This window comes from Alexandromys fortis, unplaced genomic scaffold (genome assembly GCF_014885135.2).
Source record: "Alexandromys fortis isolate MF-2015 unplaced genomic scaffold, M_Fortis_MF-2015_v1.1 scaffold_55, whole genome shotgun sequence".
In the NCBI taxonomy this organism is placed as follows: domain Eukaryota; kingdom Metazoa; phylum Chordata; class Mammalia; order Rodentia; family Cricetidae; genus Alexandromys; species Alexandromys fortis.
The window spans coordinates 607,089-625,383 of record NW_026067936.1 but is presented as its reverse complement, the minus strand read 5'-3'; the positions used below and the strand labels follow the sequence as shown (position 1 = coordinate 625,383).

Sequence of the window (18,295 nt, the reverse complement as noted above, 5' to 3'; positions counted from 1 at the left end):
ATTCGAGCAATGATAGACTGGATCCTGGAGCTTCTCCACTCCAGTTTCCATCCTTCAGGAAGGAACTTGTCCTAACCAATCCCTTAGACACCCTGGAAACATGGAATGGTTCAACCAGTCAGCCTCCCTGTATTTTCAATTTCCTTATCCCCCTTTAGCCTAGTGCAGATCTGTATTCCTTCTAAAAGAGTCTAGTCCTCAGAGTATTACCCCCCCAAACAGTTTGTTTTCAGTAATGTCAACATACTTAGGCTGAGATTTTCAAGCAGGATCCAAAGTTGTGAATAGCTCTGTTTAGCCCCTGTCTTTCGGGTGTCTGTTTGCAGCGTTGTAGAAACGTGTCCACTTGGTTTTCAGCTTTTCCACACAACTCCTGGGTAGGTAGACAATACCTTCTACTAGCTAAGCAGAACACTGAGCCCACTAATACCTGAATATTGGCTGCAGGGTCACTGATGGGCAGCCATAAGTGGGGATGGCATGCCAAGGAATAGTCTTTACCAGAGTCTGCTGTGTGTGAAAGTAGAGAGTGGAGTCTATATCCCACATGTATTAGGGTTTTCTAGAGGAAAAGAACAGGAGTGAACAAATGGATGTGTGTGTGTGAGTGGCTTACACACTGTGGTCCAGCTAATCCAACAATGCCAGTTTCCCAGCAGAAAGTCCAAAAATACAGTAGTTGTTCAGTCTACAAGGCTGATTTCTTAGTTGGTCTTCAGTATATGCCTGAATCTTGTAGGCTCCAATGTTAGTGAAGGAATGGCCTTGCCAGTGAAATTGATAACAAGCAGACAAAGAGCAAGCTTCATTCTTCCAGGTCCTTATATTGGCTAACACCAGAAGAAAGTGTGGCCCAGATTAAAGGTTAAATCTTCCCACCTCAAAAGATTCAGTTAAGGAAAAAAAAATCCCTCACAGATGTATTCATTTCAGGTGTAGTCAAGTTGACAGCCAAGCATAGCCATCGCCCCACCAGTATCATCCTGCAGTCTGGCATAACGGTGTATGGGAGGTACTTTACCAGCTCTGTTTAGTGAGCTCCCTGTGTTAGCTTCTGTAGCATCACGGGAGTTGGGGGAGGGGGGTAGCAGTAAAAAGATTTAGACCTCATGCCAAATTCTAAATGTCATTTTCTCTAGGCCCTGGGTGATACTTAGGGTTGGTAGAGCCTCTGCTATGTGGCCTGACTCTCACCCATTGTGAGACATGGAATCTTGAGAAGAGTTAGGACTTCTCTGCAGAATAAGACATGTAATTTTCCATCCTGTTTATATAGCAGACTTCCACCCTACAGATATTTCTAGTTGTTGTTTTGTTTTGAAGTTCTGCTGGTGTCTGGACGTGGGCAGCTTCAGCAGTGACAGTGCTTCCGTCACAGTCTGGTTTGGAGAGTGCTGGCCGTTGTATTGAACTTGTGTTTTGCCGTGGTGTCTGCCTGGATGGGAAGAGAATCATTGCTAAACAGAGGTCTTGGTCTCTTCTAACACAGCTTCTGCTCATGTGCTTGTAACAAGAGAGTCAGTTTTATGTTTGAAACAGGTCTCCCTGTGTTACCCAGCCTGGTCTCAAGCTCCCAGGCTCAATCATTCCTATTACGTTTTCCAAGTAGCTGGGATGACAGGTGTACTCCAGTACGACTGGCTAGCTGCCCTATCTTTGTAATCATATACCTTAGATTAGTATTAAATTTTTATTTCCCCTTGCTTTTTACTGCTATTTAAAAAATCACTATTGCTGTCTTTTTTAAAATATATATATATTTTACTTTATGTGCATTGGTGTTTTGCTTGCATGTATGTCTTTGTGAGGGTGTAGGTTCTCCTGGAACTAAAATTGCAGATAGTTGTGAGCTGCCATATTGGTGCTGGGAATTAAACCAGGATCCTCTGGAAGAGCAGCCAGTGCTCTTAACTACTGAGCCATCTCTCCAGCCCCTGCTGTTGTTGTTTTTAGATTTTATGTATATGATTGTTTTTGTTTGCATGCATCTGTGCACAGCTTATGTACCTGGTGCCTGAGGAAGCCACAAAAGAATATTAGAACCCTTGGAACCAGAGTTACAGATGACTTTTTTTTTTGTTTTTTGTTTTTTGAGACAGGGTTTCTCTGTGATTTTGGAGCCTGTCCTGGAACTAGCTCTTCTAGACCAGGCTGGTCTCGAACTCACAGAGATCCACCTGCCTCTGCCTCCCGAGTGCTGGGATTAAAGGCGTGCGCCACCACTGCCCGGCACAGATGACTTTAAGTTGACATGTAGGTGCTGGGAATTGAAGCCAGGTCCTCTGGAGGAGCAGCCAGTGCTCTTAACTGCTGAGCCGTCTCTCCAGTTCCTCTTAGTGGTATTTAAGGTGCATTCATTAATGTGTTAGGTTTCTTAGTTTCTGTTGTTAAATCTATATTTTTATAGTTAGGACTTAATCTCAGCAGAGTAGTTCAGTATTCTGAATTGGACAGTTGAAACCCCATCCACCGGCATCTCCATGAATCGCCATGACAGTACTCTACAGACATCCTTCTGTCAGGAAGGCAACAGTGGTGGCACCTCGATCCTGTGGGCTCGCTCTTGAGATGCTTTCATTTGTTCATTCTCCATGCTGACCCTTGGTTTGTGCTTTTCCAGTCAGTGTACTGCCTTGTCTATTTCCTCTAACATTTGGTAGCAACCGCCCATGCTCTGCTCAGGCAGCCTTCTCAAGGGCTCAGCTCTTCCTGTTCCTTCTCATGTACCTTCCTCACCAGACTTCCTACTGCTGAGGTTACTGTGGGCTAGTGGTTGAGGAGCTGCAATCATTTCTCACAAAACCCTTGGAAACAAGCCTTTTCTCTCCATTAAAATCATTGACAAACGCAAGTACCTAATACACCTGTATGTTGAGACCTCATGAGACTAATAGGTGTGGACCCATTTTAAATGAATACTGGTGATTTAATTATCAGAGTTTTCTGGCCATATAGAAATTCACTTTGTTAGAATTATAAATATGTAAATTATATTTGCAATACTTAAGGGTTTTTTTGCAATACTTAAGTTTTAATATAGTATATTGCAAGCTTTGTAAGTGTTTCTTAGTCTTCAGCATCAGAAATTTTCCTTTGAATGTCCCATGAAAAAGTTGATTATGTGTGAAGGTGTCTTTGTTTATACTTTATGTACATTAGTAGATGCCTTGATGTTTAAGATAGGCCTCATAAGAGAGGAAAGGATGCATGAAGCAAGCACAGTGGACTGTTCCTAATGATTGAACCTAGGAAATGAGTGGCTGGTATTTTGTTATCCTGCATTCTGTTTTTGGATTGTCTGGAAATGTTTGCTTGTGAGGGTAGGATAAGGCTCTCTGAGGCAACAACTGTTTGGGTGTGGTGGTCAGGAAAGACATCCCTGATGGCCTGAGTGAACCTGGAGGCCATGACCTTAGAGCCATGGATCCCTGCCCCTGTGGACCCTCCCCAAGCACTGGTATAGTCCTTACATCCAGTCTCCTCTCCTTTTGCAGTATGACCCTCAGTTTGGTGACGCCTTCTGGAACAGCAGCAAGTACGGGATGGTGACATACTTGCTGAGAATGATGACCAGCTGGGCCATTGTCTGCAGCGTTTGGTACCTGCCTCCTATGACCAGAGAGGTAGGTGTCTCCAGTCCTCCAGCGCAAGTCTTCGTGTGTGTTCAAGAGTCTGGCAGAGTATTTTCATTCATTCTCTGTTACAGAAAGATGAAGATGCCGTGCAGTTTGCTAACAGGGTGAAGTCTGCCATTGCCCGGCAGGGAGGATTGGTAGACCTTCTGTGGTGAGTAGAGCTGACTCCAGAGAATATGCACCTCTGCGGCAAAGGGCTCCTCCCTGGCACAGAGCATGAAACCTGCTGGCCATAGAGAAGAACTCTCCAGGCTCCTTTCCTTAGTTCCAGCCAATAATGCCAGTGCTGTGTTGTCCTCGGGAATGTAGAGTTGTGGGCCTTTGCCCGGTCTGTTGGGACTTCCAGACAGTTTGTGCCTCTAGGTAGAGATGACCCTATTCTGTTTGGAAACTTCAGAGGGAAGAATGTAGAATTTCCTCTGTTGTCTGTGTACTGTGTTTGAAAGTCCTCATTTCCTTTTCTACATTTTCTTGCCTATCTCCTAGCAAAGGAGGTGACACGCTTTTTCTGTACAGTTTATAGGTCTCTTGCAACTACTTATTTGTGCCATTTGTAGTATGAAAGCAACCAAAGAGAATACATGAACAAGCAGTCATGACTGTCTCACTGAAACTTCCTTACAGGAACAGATGTAAGGCAGGGTCTGAGCTTTTGTTCCGTGGGTCTGAATTAACACCTAGTGTCTGCAGGAGTTAAACTCAAGTTAAAGAGGAGCTTGATTCATGATTCCTGCCAGATTTTGGCCATATAATGCATCTGTCATACCGCAGAGCTGACCAGTGGCCTTCTCTGTTGCTATATTAGCCTTTGTCTTTCCAGGGATGGTGGATTGAAGAGAGAAAAAGTGAAGGACACATTCAAGGAGGAGCAGCAGAAACTGTATAGCAAGATGATTGTTGGTAACCATGAGGACCGGAGCCGGTCCTGAACCTCTGCCTGGCCCTGGCTGGAGCTGCCACCTCTAAATTCTGACAAGTGAGCCAGCTGGAGTTGTTGCTGCCACAACCTCTGCCACCATCCCTGCCACCCACTGCTGCATCTTCCAGACTCTGGCCCTCGGGCTGTTCTGGGCTCCAGGACTCCTGAGCTTCATCAGAGCCCCATGCGCTGCCTACTGTCCTCTAACCAGAAAGCTGCTAGCCGGGGCTCCCCAGGACAAAATGCCTCTTGTTCCTTTATAATAAGCCTGTAAGAGGAAGACCATTAAAGCAGCTCTGTGGTATGCTAGCTGGTGGGAAGGCGGGCCCTGTTCTTGTCCTGAGAGAATGTTGGGTGTTACTGTGTAGGGACATACACATGCTGGGGAAAGTCAGAAGAGACACTACTGAGGCAGGTGCCCAAACAACCTCCAGCCTGGGAGCTTTTAGATGGGACAAGAAGAAAGCTATCTACAGGAGTGTTAGTTCCGCTCAGCAGATGGAGTTATAAGTTCTTGTGTCTTGCTTACGAAGATTAGCAGAGGAGATAGGAAGAAGCCAGTGGGCCGCTGGCCAGCTAGCTAGCCCCAGGAAGATTTGATTCAGACTCCAGGCTGAGCCTGAGTCCCCCACATGACTTGTCTATTTACTGTGTCTCAGTTTCCCTGTCTGTTACATGGAATTGCCAAGGGTGGTGATAACCTACCTCACAGGGTTGTTGTGGGGATTCTAGTGCTAGTATATGTGAAGGAAATGGATGGTGGTCTCACAGGGACGGCTTCATAGAATGTGGCAGGACAAGGTCAGCACTCACAGCCGCTGCCCAGGATTTTAAACTTGTTTTGTGAGTAAATAAAACTGGATGGTAAATGAACTTAGGAACTTTGCCTTCACTCCCCGAGAAATGTATTTCTTGCCAGTTAACAGCGGTAGTACTTGAAAATGACCCTGGCCTGCAGGGTCTGGAATGAGGATAGTATTGCTCAGGAGAGGGTAACCTTTCAGATTAGATGTTTTCATGTCTCTGTTTCTAGCTTTCTCCCCAGATGAGAGCCATGGAAACAAACTGTTGATGAGGTTGGAGAGAGGCCCTGTCGGTGGCATTCTGGATTTGAGAACTGTGGGACACTGCAGATATTAAGGCATGAGGAGGGAGCAGAGTGCTGGGGAGGAGTGTCGAGTTAGGCAGGAGGGATGGGTACACTGCATGCACCCATGGGAGAAATGGCAGGCCTGCAAGCCGCCCAACAACACCAAAGTCAGCCTCTGTTTCTTCTGAGGTCTACCAACTTTGAATTCCTCCAAAGGAAGAGTTCCCTGCTACCCACATGATCTCCAAGTCTAGGAGTGCAGCCTGGCTCCCAAGGCTATGAACTGATGCCACTCTGACCCTTGAGAACCTTGTGGTGTCACCCCACCTTCCTCCCATTCCCTCCTGCCTGCTCCATTCCCAGTGGAAAACACTTTTCAAATAAAAACACCAATGACTGTAAGAACAGCCTCGTGGGGACTGTTTTACAAATGTTCAAAAATAAAAAGTGGGTCTCGGCTTACGTAGAACATAGTGTTTCGGTGCTGTCCTCTGAAAACGTCCAGGGTCAGGCATCCTTTGAGACTTCCGCTGGTGGTTTGATTCACAATCTGTAGAGAGTTTTTAATCTTGTGTTAACTCGGATCACATCCCACTCACCCGTGGCACAGTGGGGAGCAGTGAGAGGTCTGTGCATCTTTCCTTGGCACTGGTCCAGGAACTCAGGCTGGTCCGCCGTGTGTAACTGGGTCCTGCAGGTTCTCAGTCACTGAAAGCCACGTGGTACAAACTCGGTCTCATGGACGGCCTGAATACATGAGCGCTCGATTCCACTGGCCAGCCTGCTGCTCCCTTGCTGTGTTGTCTTTATTTCTCTATTTTCTGACTTAAGCCGGGTGAATCTGGGGCCTTACACACCTCTGAAGTTTCAGTAGGTGTATGCGTGTGCACCTCTGTGCATACAGATGTGTGGGTAGCAGTGCTTGTGGAGGCCGGAGAACAGCCTCAGCTGTTCTTTCTCCAGTTGGGCCTCACCTTGTTTTTTGAGACAGGGTCTCTTTGGCCTAGGATGATTGGCCAGTGAGTCTGTCGTCTCTGCTTTCCCAGCACAGCAATTAAAAGTAGGCACCACCTTCCTAGCTTTTTTTTTTTAACATTGGTTCTAGGAGCTCACACTCAGGGCTTCATGCTTGCAATGCAAGTGCTTTATTGACTGAGCTCTTATTCCAGCTCCAGCTCCATTAGAAGCCCATTGCTCACATGTGAGCCTTGAGCCCTAAAATTGTGTGGGTCCATTTTGAGCTGTTGAGTCCCCCTGCAAACTCAGCTTGGAAGCTAACCACCTCGGGGCCCAGACCTGCTGGATAGCTGGGATTGTGGATCACAGACAGTTTTCACTCAAACAGGACTTTGTTACCAACTAGTTAAAGAGCTTTCTAATCGGGTCAGTAAAAGTCCTCTGATAACAGGACGGAAGCTCAGTAGAAGGACATCAGCCTGGCCAGGCTTGGGAGCCCGTTTACATCAGCACCACTCCCTGTTGGTATCCTTCAGAGAAGAAAGAACCTTTGCGTGTGAGAGACGGTGGGCCAAGACAGTAGCAAGGGGCTTCTAGATATTGAAAGGCTGGCTAGTGGACACTAGCCACTTGCCTTGTGGCGATCTGGGCCTATAAACCCTGTGGCTTCCTTCTACTGTTTGCCAAATGCCCACTGTCTGGGTTGGTGTTCACTGCTGGCCGCTGATGTCTGAAAGATACTACCATGTCACTGCAGGTGCTATCCACCTGCTGTACATCTTAGCTACCAGACTCAGTTTCTCCAGGTGCACCCTCCTGGGTGGCCCGGAATATCCCAACTCATGCGCACAGACCCTTGGACAGGCTAAGAGATGACCATCTGGCCATCCATCTTTCACCGCACTCACTCCCCTCTCCCCCAGTCAATATGTCTCTCTCCGATGGGAAAGTTAATAAATTTTGCTCTAGATTAAAAGTATTGATTATTTCATTTGTAAACAATAAATAAAAAGGAGGAACTTTTCACTGCACCAGGGCTAGCGTCTGGTGTATTTTGCTGGTGAAATTTTGCTTGCTGTTTGGGGGGGTGGGCTTCTCATATGCATTCCGACCGGCCAGCAGCATTGATTTCCTATTAGTCTCCCAGCACCACCCAGTAACACATCATTTCAGTACCTGCTATTAATGGTCTTTTGATAAATAATCACTTGTAAGTCAATAAATTTTTATTAAACACTGTAGCTCTTTGATTTATTAAAATCCGACCATGTTTGTCTGGGAGAAAAGGGATGCTGAATTGAAGTGGATATCTTCATACATCTTCCTGACGTGGAGCAGTCACTGCACACTCCAGAGAAAAACAATTGCATTTTAACAGAAACAAAACAGCCGAGTTTGGAACTTGGGCCCAGGGAAACTTTATCTCAGTCAGTGTTGCGCTTACTCTGCCGGGAGCAATGGCAGGCCAGCAGAGGAAGAACTTGTGTTGGCTTCTGAGCGAGCAGTGCCATCCCCTGCTTGACTGCCTCTGGGTGGCACTGAGGGGCCTGGGCGGGTCCCTGGGGCACATACTAAGCAACCTTTTCCAGGGTCAAGTGGACCCTGGATCAAACACCTGTAGGAGCAGATACTTAAAATAGATTGGAGACAAAGGACCTTTTAACTAACTGGCCATCTTTCCAAAGCCACACCCAGGTCAGGGGATGCCTAGAGACGATGGATGTTGATCCTAAAAGTGAGCCAAGTCTGTCTTTTGTGCCGTACAGTGTGAAGTGTTTGACACCTGAAGCCTGGCTGTACATCAATTGCTCTATGGAGGTGCTTAGCCCTCGGAGTCCTTACCCAGAGGGATGTTAGGGAAAGGGCAATCAGGCTGGATGATCACTGTCAGAACAGCTGGGGCTTGGAGAGGTGGCTCGGTGGTTAAGAGCACTGCTGTTCAAGGGTCTCAGTTACGTTCCCAGCTCTCAAACATCTTACTGCTTGTGACTCTAGTTCTAGGGGACCTGGTGTCTTTCTGGCCTCCTAGGACGTGCACACACAAATAATTTTTAAAAACTCTGGAGGCTCTTGGCCCTACTCTTGGTCATCTGTCAGTACCTAGTGTGGTGGGCAGAGACATGGCAGGAGAGGTGGGAAGAAGTCCACGAGCCAGGTCCCTGGAGACGGAGAGGTGGATCTCTGAATTCAAGGCTAGCTTGCTCTACATAGTGAGATCTAGACCTGCATGGAATACACAGAACCTGTATCAGGGAAAAAGAAAATGGACTGGTGCTCTCTTGACAACTACTTGCTGCCGGCTTTCTTGGGAACTAACTGCTGGAGTTTCCTCTTCTGTCCCCATCTGAGGTGGCAGGGAGTCATCGGACTTTGAAGAAGGGTGAACCGCAAGGATTGGCACACGACTGTCTGAACACCTGACTTGTGTCCCCAGATGCAGGAGGTTGGTCAGGGAGCCTGGCTCCTCTTCTAAGGACTTCAGGCCTGTGCCTGAGCCCCAGTCCCAATGTCATTGGGTGGTGTGCCACACCCCAGGAAGTCAAAGGAAGCATGAATAGAGCTTTCTAGAACATGGGTGACTTGGATTTTCATGTGCAAAATTCAAGCCCATTTTTTCTGTTGTAGCCTAAGTTGATCTTGAACCTGTTTTACTCCCACTAGGCCTCCTGAGTGTAGATCACCAGTGTGTGCCACCACACCCAGCTCAAGACGGAACAGACAACTTCCTAACCTTTGCCACTTCACCTCACTTCTGCCCAGGTTATTCCATTCTAGGAGGACTTTTCGTGGAGACAGGGATGAAGAATCATCTGTTTCCTCTGCTCCAAGATGACTTCCTGAGGTCAAAAGCGCTGGGAGAGGAGCGTCCTGCTCGGAAGCTCCTGTTGTAGCTGAAGTGGAGGCGAGGGAAGTGAAGCTGGGACAAAGATGGCATCACAAAGGACATTTGGGCATCCCCCACCACAACCTCACCACCTCTTGAAACCAGGAGACAACGTACGATTAAGGGAACAGCAGAGATTGGGGATCTCCAGAAAAGAGGATGTGGTTATCCTAGGGATAACTGTGACCATGTGTTTTTTTTTTTTTTCTTTCTCTTGACTCCGTGGGCCTGCAACTACATTTGAAAGACACTTGAGCCATGTCTCGGATCACCGATGCAGTACTGAGAGAACAAACCGCAGCTAGGGCGTTCCTTCTGGATCCCATGAGTTTCGGTGGAAGATGTCCTCAGGCTGCCCAAGATCTGCATCCCATCCCATGACCTAGACAAGCAGCAGGTGGCGACTGGAGGCCACTGGATGCATGGGCCCTCCTGCTTGGCCCTGCTCCTTGAGCATGATGCTCTGTACCGGGCCCTGAGAAGCCCTTGCTGCAGCAGATTGATCAGCCAGCTGTGATTTGTCATTTCTGAGACAGGAGCTGTTTTCTCTTGCTTCAGGAGGCCCCTTCGACACCTGCTTTATTTTTCTTCCTGCGCTGACGTGACGGGAGACAGGTGTTAAACTACTTAATCACTTTAAAATTGTTTTAATTTTCTGTTTTTTATTGATCGCTCCAGCACCAATTAATCAGCTCACTGGACCAGGCAGTTAGTACATTAAAAATTGTCAGGGAGGCCGTGCATCTTGCAAAATGTCTAAAAAATATTCGGCTAACAAATTTTGTTTTTCCTTGGCATGCAACAGTACTTGGCCCATGGACCTACCTCCCACTCAGAAAGGACCCCTTCCTCTGGGATTTTCATGTAGGAATATTGGGGGTACAGGAGGAACCCAGGCCCAGGCTCTCGACAGAGATAAGCGGAAGCAGTAACCTTCGCTTGCCTCTTTGCACCTCCTCTCCACTTAGCTTGCGGAGCAGCCCTAGCTCAGCTCTAACCAGGTTTTCCTTCCCTGGGACACCAGCACTTTTCACCTTCTCACGGTGCCAAAGCTTTCTCCCTGGGGCAAGGGATGGCTGAACTTGGTAAACTGTCTTGGCAGACAACTATATCATACTGTCTTATCCCTGCTCCCTCAGTAATGAGTCTGGAGCCTTTCTGTGGGGTGTCCTGGATAGCCACACTGCCCTCACTACTGCCCCACGCACTACAAACCCTTGACTCACCTGCAGTCACCCCACTAGAAAACGCAGCCATTGCCTCATTGTACTTTCGGAGTTACATACACCACAGATGCTCTCCAGGAGCCAGCATCGCTCAGAGAGAGCAGACACACTTGCTTTCCCGTTTCTCCCTTTGGCTCGGATTACCTATCGCTTTGTTACGGCAAGGCCTGCCTGCATAACCTGGGTTGTGGTTGCTTTCTGGTGGGTGCCCTCACCCCAAAATGTCTTTTTGCTCACTTGCTTCCTCTAGGTCCATCCAGCTTATTCCTCATGTGGGCCGGAGTCACCCTCACCCCACCCCACACCTTGCCGTTGCCACGGGAGACTCCACCAAACCTCAGGCAGCCTTTGCAGATCGTTTCTGGAAGGGCTAGGACATGAGCCCTGCCCATGAGGGTGCTTAGGAGATGTGAGGCTCCCGAGGGCCAGGCCCAGTGTTCTCTGCATCCTGGTGGCTGCCCTCAGCCCCACCTGCTCTGTATTAATTGTTATATGATTGGGTTAGCATGTATAATCTAGTATTGATTTTTCTCTCTGGATGCCACGGCTTTATTTGCTCACACCTGCCTTGTGTTTAATTGGTGCTTTGCTCTGGAAACAGGAGATCCTATCAGCCTGTTGGGTTTTCCCTGGGCACACTGGCATGCACACAGCCCAGCACCCACCCTCTCTCAGCCTCTCCCTGACCCTCCCACCTCCAGGCATTCCTGGGGTGTGAGGGGAGTGGGCAGTGACCCAGAAGGGCCTTTTTTTTAAATACTTGACCTCATAAGTGTGGGTTCAATTTTTTTTGTGTGAAGTGTGGTGTGTGTGTGTGTGATAGAGAGAGAGAGAGAGAGAGAGAGAGAGAGAGAGAGAGAGAGAGAGAGATAGAGAGAGAGATAGAGAAAAAGAGAGAGATCTCGTAGGGGAAGGAAAGACTGTCTTTGGAGTTGGACCTGGGTTCATGTCTACCCTCTCTGTGTATATGACCTGATACTAACCCATTGCATTTTTTGAACTCTGATGTCGCTTCATTGCTGAAGAATACCGCTGTGTAGGATTCTTGGCGGTTGTGTGCCAGCCTATATAAGGCTTGGCACACTGTAGGTGCTCAATAAACAGCCGCTCCTTTGTCACTGTCCTCTTCAGCCTTTGCAGCTACATATTGCCTGGTACAGCCCTCAGCATGGAGATCAGTCCTGGACACCTTGTTAGTCCGTGTGTCCTGGCTGTGCCTGGTGCCCCCTCACCTAGCCCAAGGCCAGGATTTCTGTCTCCTCCTGTGCCTGCTTACTGCCATTCTTAACACACCCAGGCTGGCGTCTGTATTTTTGATTTCTTTTTTCCTGACTGGTCTGGCATCTGGCCCAGTTCACCCTGGACTTTCTGCAGTGAAGGGAAGACGTAAGAGCTGGAAGCAAACACTGGCTTCCTGTTGACACACGCTTGGCCAGGTGAATGCACCACCCTCAGGTTAGTAAGACTAATGGGGCTTGTTTCCTGCCGGGAAAGGCCTCATGAGGACTCTGTACATTGTTTCTGAGCTGACCGTGGAGACACCATCCTGCCAACTGCTGTTCAGGAGAGACAGGTCTGCTGTTTCCAATGGTGTGCTTCCTCCTCGGGCCAGGGCATGGGGAAGAATTGCTGATTAAGGACTGGAAGCTGCCTGTGTCCTGCCCCGATGGAGTAGTTTTTATAAGAACCCCTCCCCAGTAGGTTTCAAATGTACCTAGGGGCTGACCTGCCCTTCTCTCCAAGTATGTGGACCCTTGTACTTGGGTGGGAAGCACAGTTAAATGGTTCTTTGTCTCCCTGCGGAGTGAGGGAGGGGTTCACAGGAAGGCTAGAATCAGTGTGGCACCTGGCGAAAGAGTGTCAGAGCGAGGAGTCCCGGCCAGGAGGTGATGTCACGGGAGTACTACAGAGCAGTGACAGTTGCTTGACTTGGTTAGCCTCATCGAACAGCCCACGGCATATCACCCAGAGGAGCCGTGATCTGGGTCTGCACCCTCCAAAGTCCACGTGTTAACTGCTTGATTTCCATTGGGAGGAGGTAGAAACTCTTAAGAGTGTGGTCTAACCGGAGTTTTAGGTCTTTTGGGGTACGCTCTTGAAGGATACTGATCCTTCTCTCTCTCGGCTTCTTGGCCCTCGTGAGGGAGCAGCTTTGCTCAACCATGGGTTCTCTACTCTACCATCACGCCTGCCTCTCCTCAGACTCAAAGCAATGGAGGCCAGCATGCTGGCTAGCTTTATGTCAACCGGACACAAGCAGGAGTCACTGGAGAAGAGGGAGCCTCAACTGAGAAAATGCCTCCCTGAGATCCAACTGGAGGCAAGCCTGTGGGGCATTTTCTTAATTAGCGATTGATGGGGGAAAGGAGCCATTATGGGGCCGCCCTTGGGCACCTGGTGGCTCTGGGCTCTATGAGAAAGCAGGCTGAGCAAGCCAAGAGAAGCAAGCCCACGAGCAGCATCCTCCACGGCCTCTGCGTCAACTCCTGCCTCTGGGTTCCTGCCCAGTTTGAGTTCCTGCCTTGGCTTCCCTCAGTGGCCTGTGACTCAGGGTCTGTAAGTCAAATAAACCCTCTCCTCCCTGAGTTGCTTTGGTCACGGTGTTTCATCACAGCCCTCCACCGCTCTGCAACGTCCTTTCTCTCACCTTCAAAGTGGCATTAAAACCTGCAGCGTACAATCCTGTTGGCGGAGGTGAAGCTGCGCCTGCCCCGAAGCTGTGAGTGCGGAAGAGCTGTCCCCGCTGCTGTCTGCCATGCAGTGATGTGGCAGGGAGAGAGAGATGCACCACCTTACCCCTCACCCCTACTGCCAGTGACAGGGAGCAAGCTCACTCTCCCTTACCAGCTGCAGCACTCAAAAACGTGTGCCCCGCCCCTTGCCTGGGCAGCACAGTTGAGCTGACCCTGTTGGTAGAGATCTGAGTGAGCCAGCCCCGATGTTGTAAGCGTGGGAGAGCGGTTCTCGCTGCTCATCTGTCGTGTGGCAGCATGGGCAGGGGAGAGATGTGGGTGACCCCCACCCCCATCAGTGCCTGAGGCAGGTGAAGAGCTGGCCTTGAGGTCGTAAAAGCGGGAGAGCTGTTCCCGCCCCTCATCAGCTGCAGCACTCAGGAGTGAGGCCCCCCCGCACCTTGCCTGGGCACCACAGAAGAACTAGCCCTGAAGGTTTAGGTATGGGAGAACCAACCCTGAGGACGTGAAAGCAGGAGTACGGGCCCCGCCTAAAACACCAGAACTACCTCGTGGTTTCTATGCGGTTAGGCATTGTCTTGATCTTGTGACCGTCTTGGGGTGGCATTTTTATCTCTGCCCCAAAGGAGATTTTTTTTTTCCCCAAGATCTGAGCAGGTTTTCCAGGAGTTGAGATTTGCCGGTTTCTAGTTAAGACAGTTTTACCTTTAGCAAACAGGACTTGCTGCCTAAGCGGGTATCGGCTGTGGTCCCTTCTCAAGGGAGAGGAGGAAACGTTCCACTTTGGAAGGCGGCAGGATCACAGAGCGGAAGTCAGTGGATCAGCATTGACTCTGCTGTCTCAGGACCCTGACAGTTTCTCCTTCTGTTTTCTTATTCCTGCGTAAACTATTATTTTCCTAGTCAGCTTGTTGATCATAATTCTCCATCATCATGGGAAAGTACTTTCAAGTGATACATTCAGAAAGGGTTCGTACCCGGACGATATAAGGGACTCAACTCAATAGCCAGACAGCAAACAGCTCGGGTAAAACTTACACGACTTGGAGAAATGCTTCTCTAAAGAAGGAAAGTGACTAACAAATACCTGAAAACTCCTACCGCAGCTAACCGGGAGGAAACTGCAAATTGAGACCAACTTTTCCCTTCAGTGCTGCCTGGGTCCAGAGCCTTGTGCACGCCAGACAAGCACTGAGCCTCATGCCCAGTCCTGGGGAATGCGAATTGAAATCTGGATGAGACATCATCTTCAGACTGTTTGCTGTGGATGCGACTAAACGGGAGTCTTGTACACACACGCACACACACACAAACACATGCGCACACACACGTACACTCACACACACACATGCACAAGCATGCACATGCACACATACGTATGTATATTTAATTGGCCCTCCTTCTGTCCTGTCTTGGTGTTATTATTCTTTTAATCTTGCCTTTATTTACTTAGCTTTGGGACTGAGGCTTGAACCCAGGGTGGGCTTCTAAGCATATCCTCTGCCACTAAACTGTGTCCCAGCCCTGACTGTCATTCGACTTTTTATTATTATTATTAATAATTTGTTTTGTTTTAGACAGGAGTTTACCCTATCGCTTAGACTCTTCCTTTAAAAAAATTCAGACAGAATTTCATTGCACAAAGGTTGTCACCTAGTTGGTGTCTTCTCTACTTTGGATGCAGTTATTCTTGTTCTCTACAGAAAAAGCCACTTCCGAATTTCTCATCTGATGAAGGCTCTGACGGTAAAAGTGTAGGCTGGTCTCGAACTCATACTCTCCTGTTTACAGGTGTTTGCGACCAGGTCATTCTGAAATCATAATCTATTTTTGTTATTTAAAGTTTCGTTTTCCCTTACTTTTTATTATTGTGTTTTTACCATAGTTAAAAGTGGGCACTCTGGAGTCAGCCTGGGTCGAGCAGGATAATGCCCAGCAAGCCACCTGACTTCCCTGGTTCCTCGCTTCCAATAAGTTTCACTATCTTCCTGAAGTAGAAGCTCAGTATTTTCTCCTCTATTTGGTTGAGTCCTGGCTAGCCTGGAACTGTTATGTAAACAAACAAAGGTTGGCTTTGACCTCACCTGCCTCTTCCTCTTGAACGATGGGATTAAAGACCTGCTCTGCCGTGCCAGGCTCATCTATTCTAGTCTTACTCAACCCTACACAGTAGCACAATTATTACCCCATTTACGGAGGAGTAAACTAAGTCCCAGAGATGAGTAAACAGTCCACCCAAGGGTGGAGAGGACGGCCGAACTCAGTCCACGGGCCTCTCTGTGCTGTGTCACTCGGAGGGTTATGAAGCTCCACACTCAAACCCCGAGGATGGCCTGAGCATGAGGTCAGGTTCCAGAAGTGGCAGCCCCTTGTTTGCCCCTCCTTTTGATCGTTGCTGTCAGGGTATGGTCATTCTGAGCCTGGCATGACGTTGGCAGCTGCCTATCCTCTCCTGGCCTGCGAGGATTCGGTTAGAGCTGAGACTATTCAGGCCTTTCCCTCTCTTTGCCCCCATAGCTGCAGTAAAAGACGTGGCTGGCACCCTGCCATCGCTGTCTGTGTGTCTACATTCTCCCTCCTTCCCCCTAAGAATGATTATAAACCTCAGCTGTCGGAGGTACAGGTGGCACATCTGGGTACATGTGTGATGAGCACACAGCAGCTAAGGGCTGAATCTCCCTCCACCCCCTGTTGCCCAGGAATCTGTAAGCAAACACTATGGTACGCTGTCAGTTATGTGGGCTGGGACAGTGGTTCTCAACCTTCCTAATGTAGTGACCTTTTAATACAGTTCCTCATGTTATGGTGACCCCCCAGTCATAAAATTATTTTCATTGCTGCTTCACAACTGTAATTTTGCTACTGTTATAAATTATAATATAAATATCTGATATGCAGTAGTCTTAGATGACCCCTGTGAAAGGGTCATTTGGTCCCCAAGGGGTCATGACCCACAGGTTGAGAAGCACTCTCATGGGACCACCCCCTCCTGAAATCTAGACAGGACCTGCACTTAGCCTCAAGGCCAGAACTCCTGGTCTGGAACTCTCTGCTCAGAGCTCCCACTGTTCTGTCTTTTTGTGGAATTAATAACTCTCTTAATCAGTCACGTACTCAACATGGGAGCCCACCCACCTCAGTGTTCTTGAACCCCTAATCTAATGCATGAGCCAAGCCCTTCTAGTATGAACGGCATACTTGAGAACTGTGCCCCAAATCTGTGGTCACCTATTAGCGCTTGAGCTGTCAGGGAAGATTCTATGGCTGCTATGAGCACAGGCCTGTTCCCTTCCCCTTAACTCTGATACATTTGTGATGCAGAAGGAAGGGAGAGAACTCAGGAGGAGAACTCGTCTCCAGAAAGTTCTTGGGTTTGTTTGCTTAAACACAGAGCCTCTTAGAAGTCCCTTTGTGACTGAAGGTGACAATTGGGCTTATGACTGATGGCTTCAGCATCTTTTTTAGATTTATTTATTTTACAAAAAATTATTTTTAGCCGGGCGGTGGTGGCGCACGCCTTTAATCCCCAGCACTCGGGAGGCAGAGGCAGGCGGATCTCTGTGAGTTCGAGGCCAGCCTGGTCTACAAGAGCTAGTTCCAGCACAGGAACCAAAAGCTACGGAGAAACCCTGTCTCGAAAAATCCAAAATTTAAAAAAAAATTATTTTTATTTTTAATTGTGTATGTGTCTGTGCGTTTGCGAGCACGCATGTAGTACCTGAGTAGGCCAGTAGAGGGCGTCGGCTCAGCTAGCGCTGGAGTTACAGGGCAGGTGTGAGGTGTCTAAAACTGGGAACCGAACACGGGCCCTCCGGAAGAGCAGCAGACGATTTTAAGAGCTAAACCATTTCTCCAGCCCAAAGATAATTTCATGACACGAGAGACCACTGTCATTATTTTCTTCACAGAAGCGCAGGAGCCGCGGGGAGGTTTCTGGGATTTTAAGCTTTATTTTAGTTTTGTTTTAAAAGCCAATGAGAATTGGTACATCCTGATTCCTCTGGGCTGCACTCCTCTACGGTCAGCCCACTCTCTCCCGGCCAGGAGCGCAATCATACCCGGAACAGAAGATATTAGGACAGGGCTAGGCCTTAAGATGGGCTGGGAAAGGAGACTCAGTGGGTACCCAACGGTCCTCAATCTCCTGTCCTGCCTGGGGCTCTACGCGGCTGGTGACCCTGTTGGAGGAGTGTGGCTTTCAGAGCCCTTCTCTCCTTCCTGATGAGGTGCCCTCAAGCTCTGATGCCCTTTGGTACCTAGGAATGCTTTGATGGGGTGACTCCCAGGGACAACAAAACCTTAGGGTTCTCTCATCTGTTTTCACCTCTGCCTGTCTCCCCCACTTCCCTTTTCCAGTCAATGTCATCCTTGTTACGGAGGGATCGCCATTCAGAGTAAAGTGCAGTAGGAGGCCACCAGGGTTCTGTCTTCAGAATCCCCTCGCAGAGGTGCGATTTCCTCCTGCCCCCACCAGTGGGAGCATTCGGAAGCACACCTGGACCTCATCTTCGGCTCTGCAGTCACAGCCGCTGACTGGGCGCAGTACCTGTTGACTCCCTAACCAGCTGTTTCCTAGGGGGATTATCAACGCATCCAGAGAGTTCCACAGCCAGGTTCCCTGCTGCAAAACTCCTGCTCACGTTCTCGCAGGACTGAACCGGCAAGGGGCTCAGGGAGGGAGACACGGCAGAAAGGTGTACCATTTCCTCCCTTGATGCGCCCACCATCATTCCTTTCTTCCCTTCCATCACTCTCGCTCCCCCCTCCTCCTCTTTTTCCTTCTTTCCTCTTTTTCTCCCCCTCCCCAGGCGCTCCTCTTCTCTGCCCCCCGCCCTCAAGCTGGCTGCACGGAAAGGGGAGGGGAAGGCCGGCCTGCGCGGCGGGCCCGGGG

General features: G+C 48.9%; 1 protein-coding gene across 1 annotated transcript in view; it reads left to right on the top strand.

Annotated features, from left to right (window-relative positions):
- Positions 1-7,840, top strand: part of Gpat4 (glycerol-3-phosphate acyltransferase 4) — a 38,709-nt gene extending 30,869 nt beyond the window's left edge. Inside the window, exons 11-13 of the mRNA XM_050146729.1 lie at positions 3,495-3,623; positions 3,707-3,786; positions 4,456-7,840. Of these exons, the coding sequence (XP_050002686.1) occupies positions 3,495-3,623; positions 3,707-3,786; positions 4,456-4,564 (318 nt within the window). The 3' untranslated portion in view covers positions 4,565-7,840. The remainder of the gene's footprint in view (positions 1-3,494; positions 3,624-3,706; positions 3,787-4,455) is intronic.
- Positions 7,841-18,295: the final 10,455 nt, after the last annotated feature.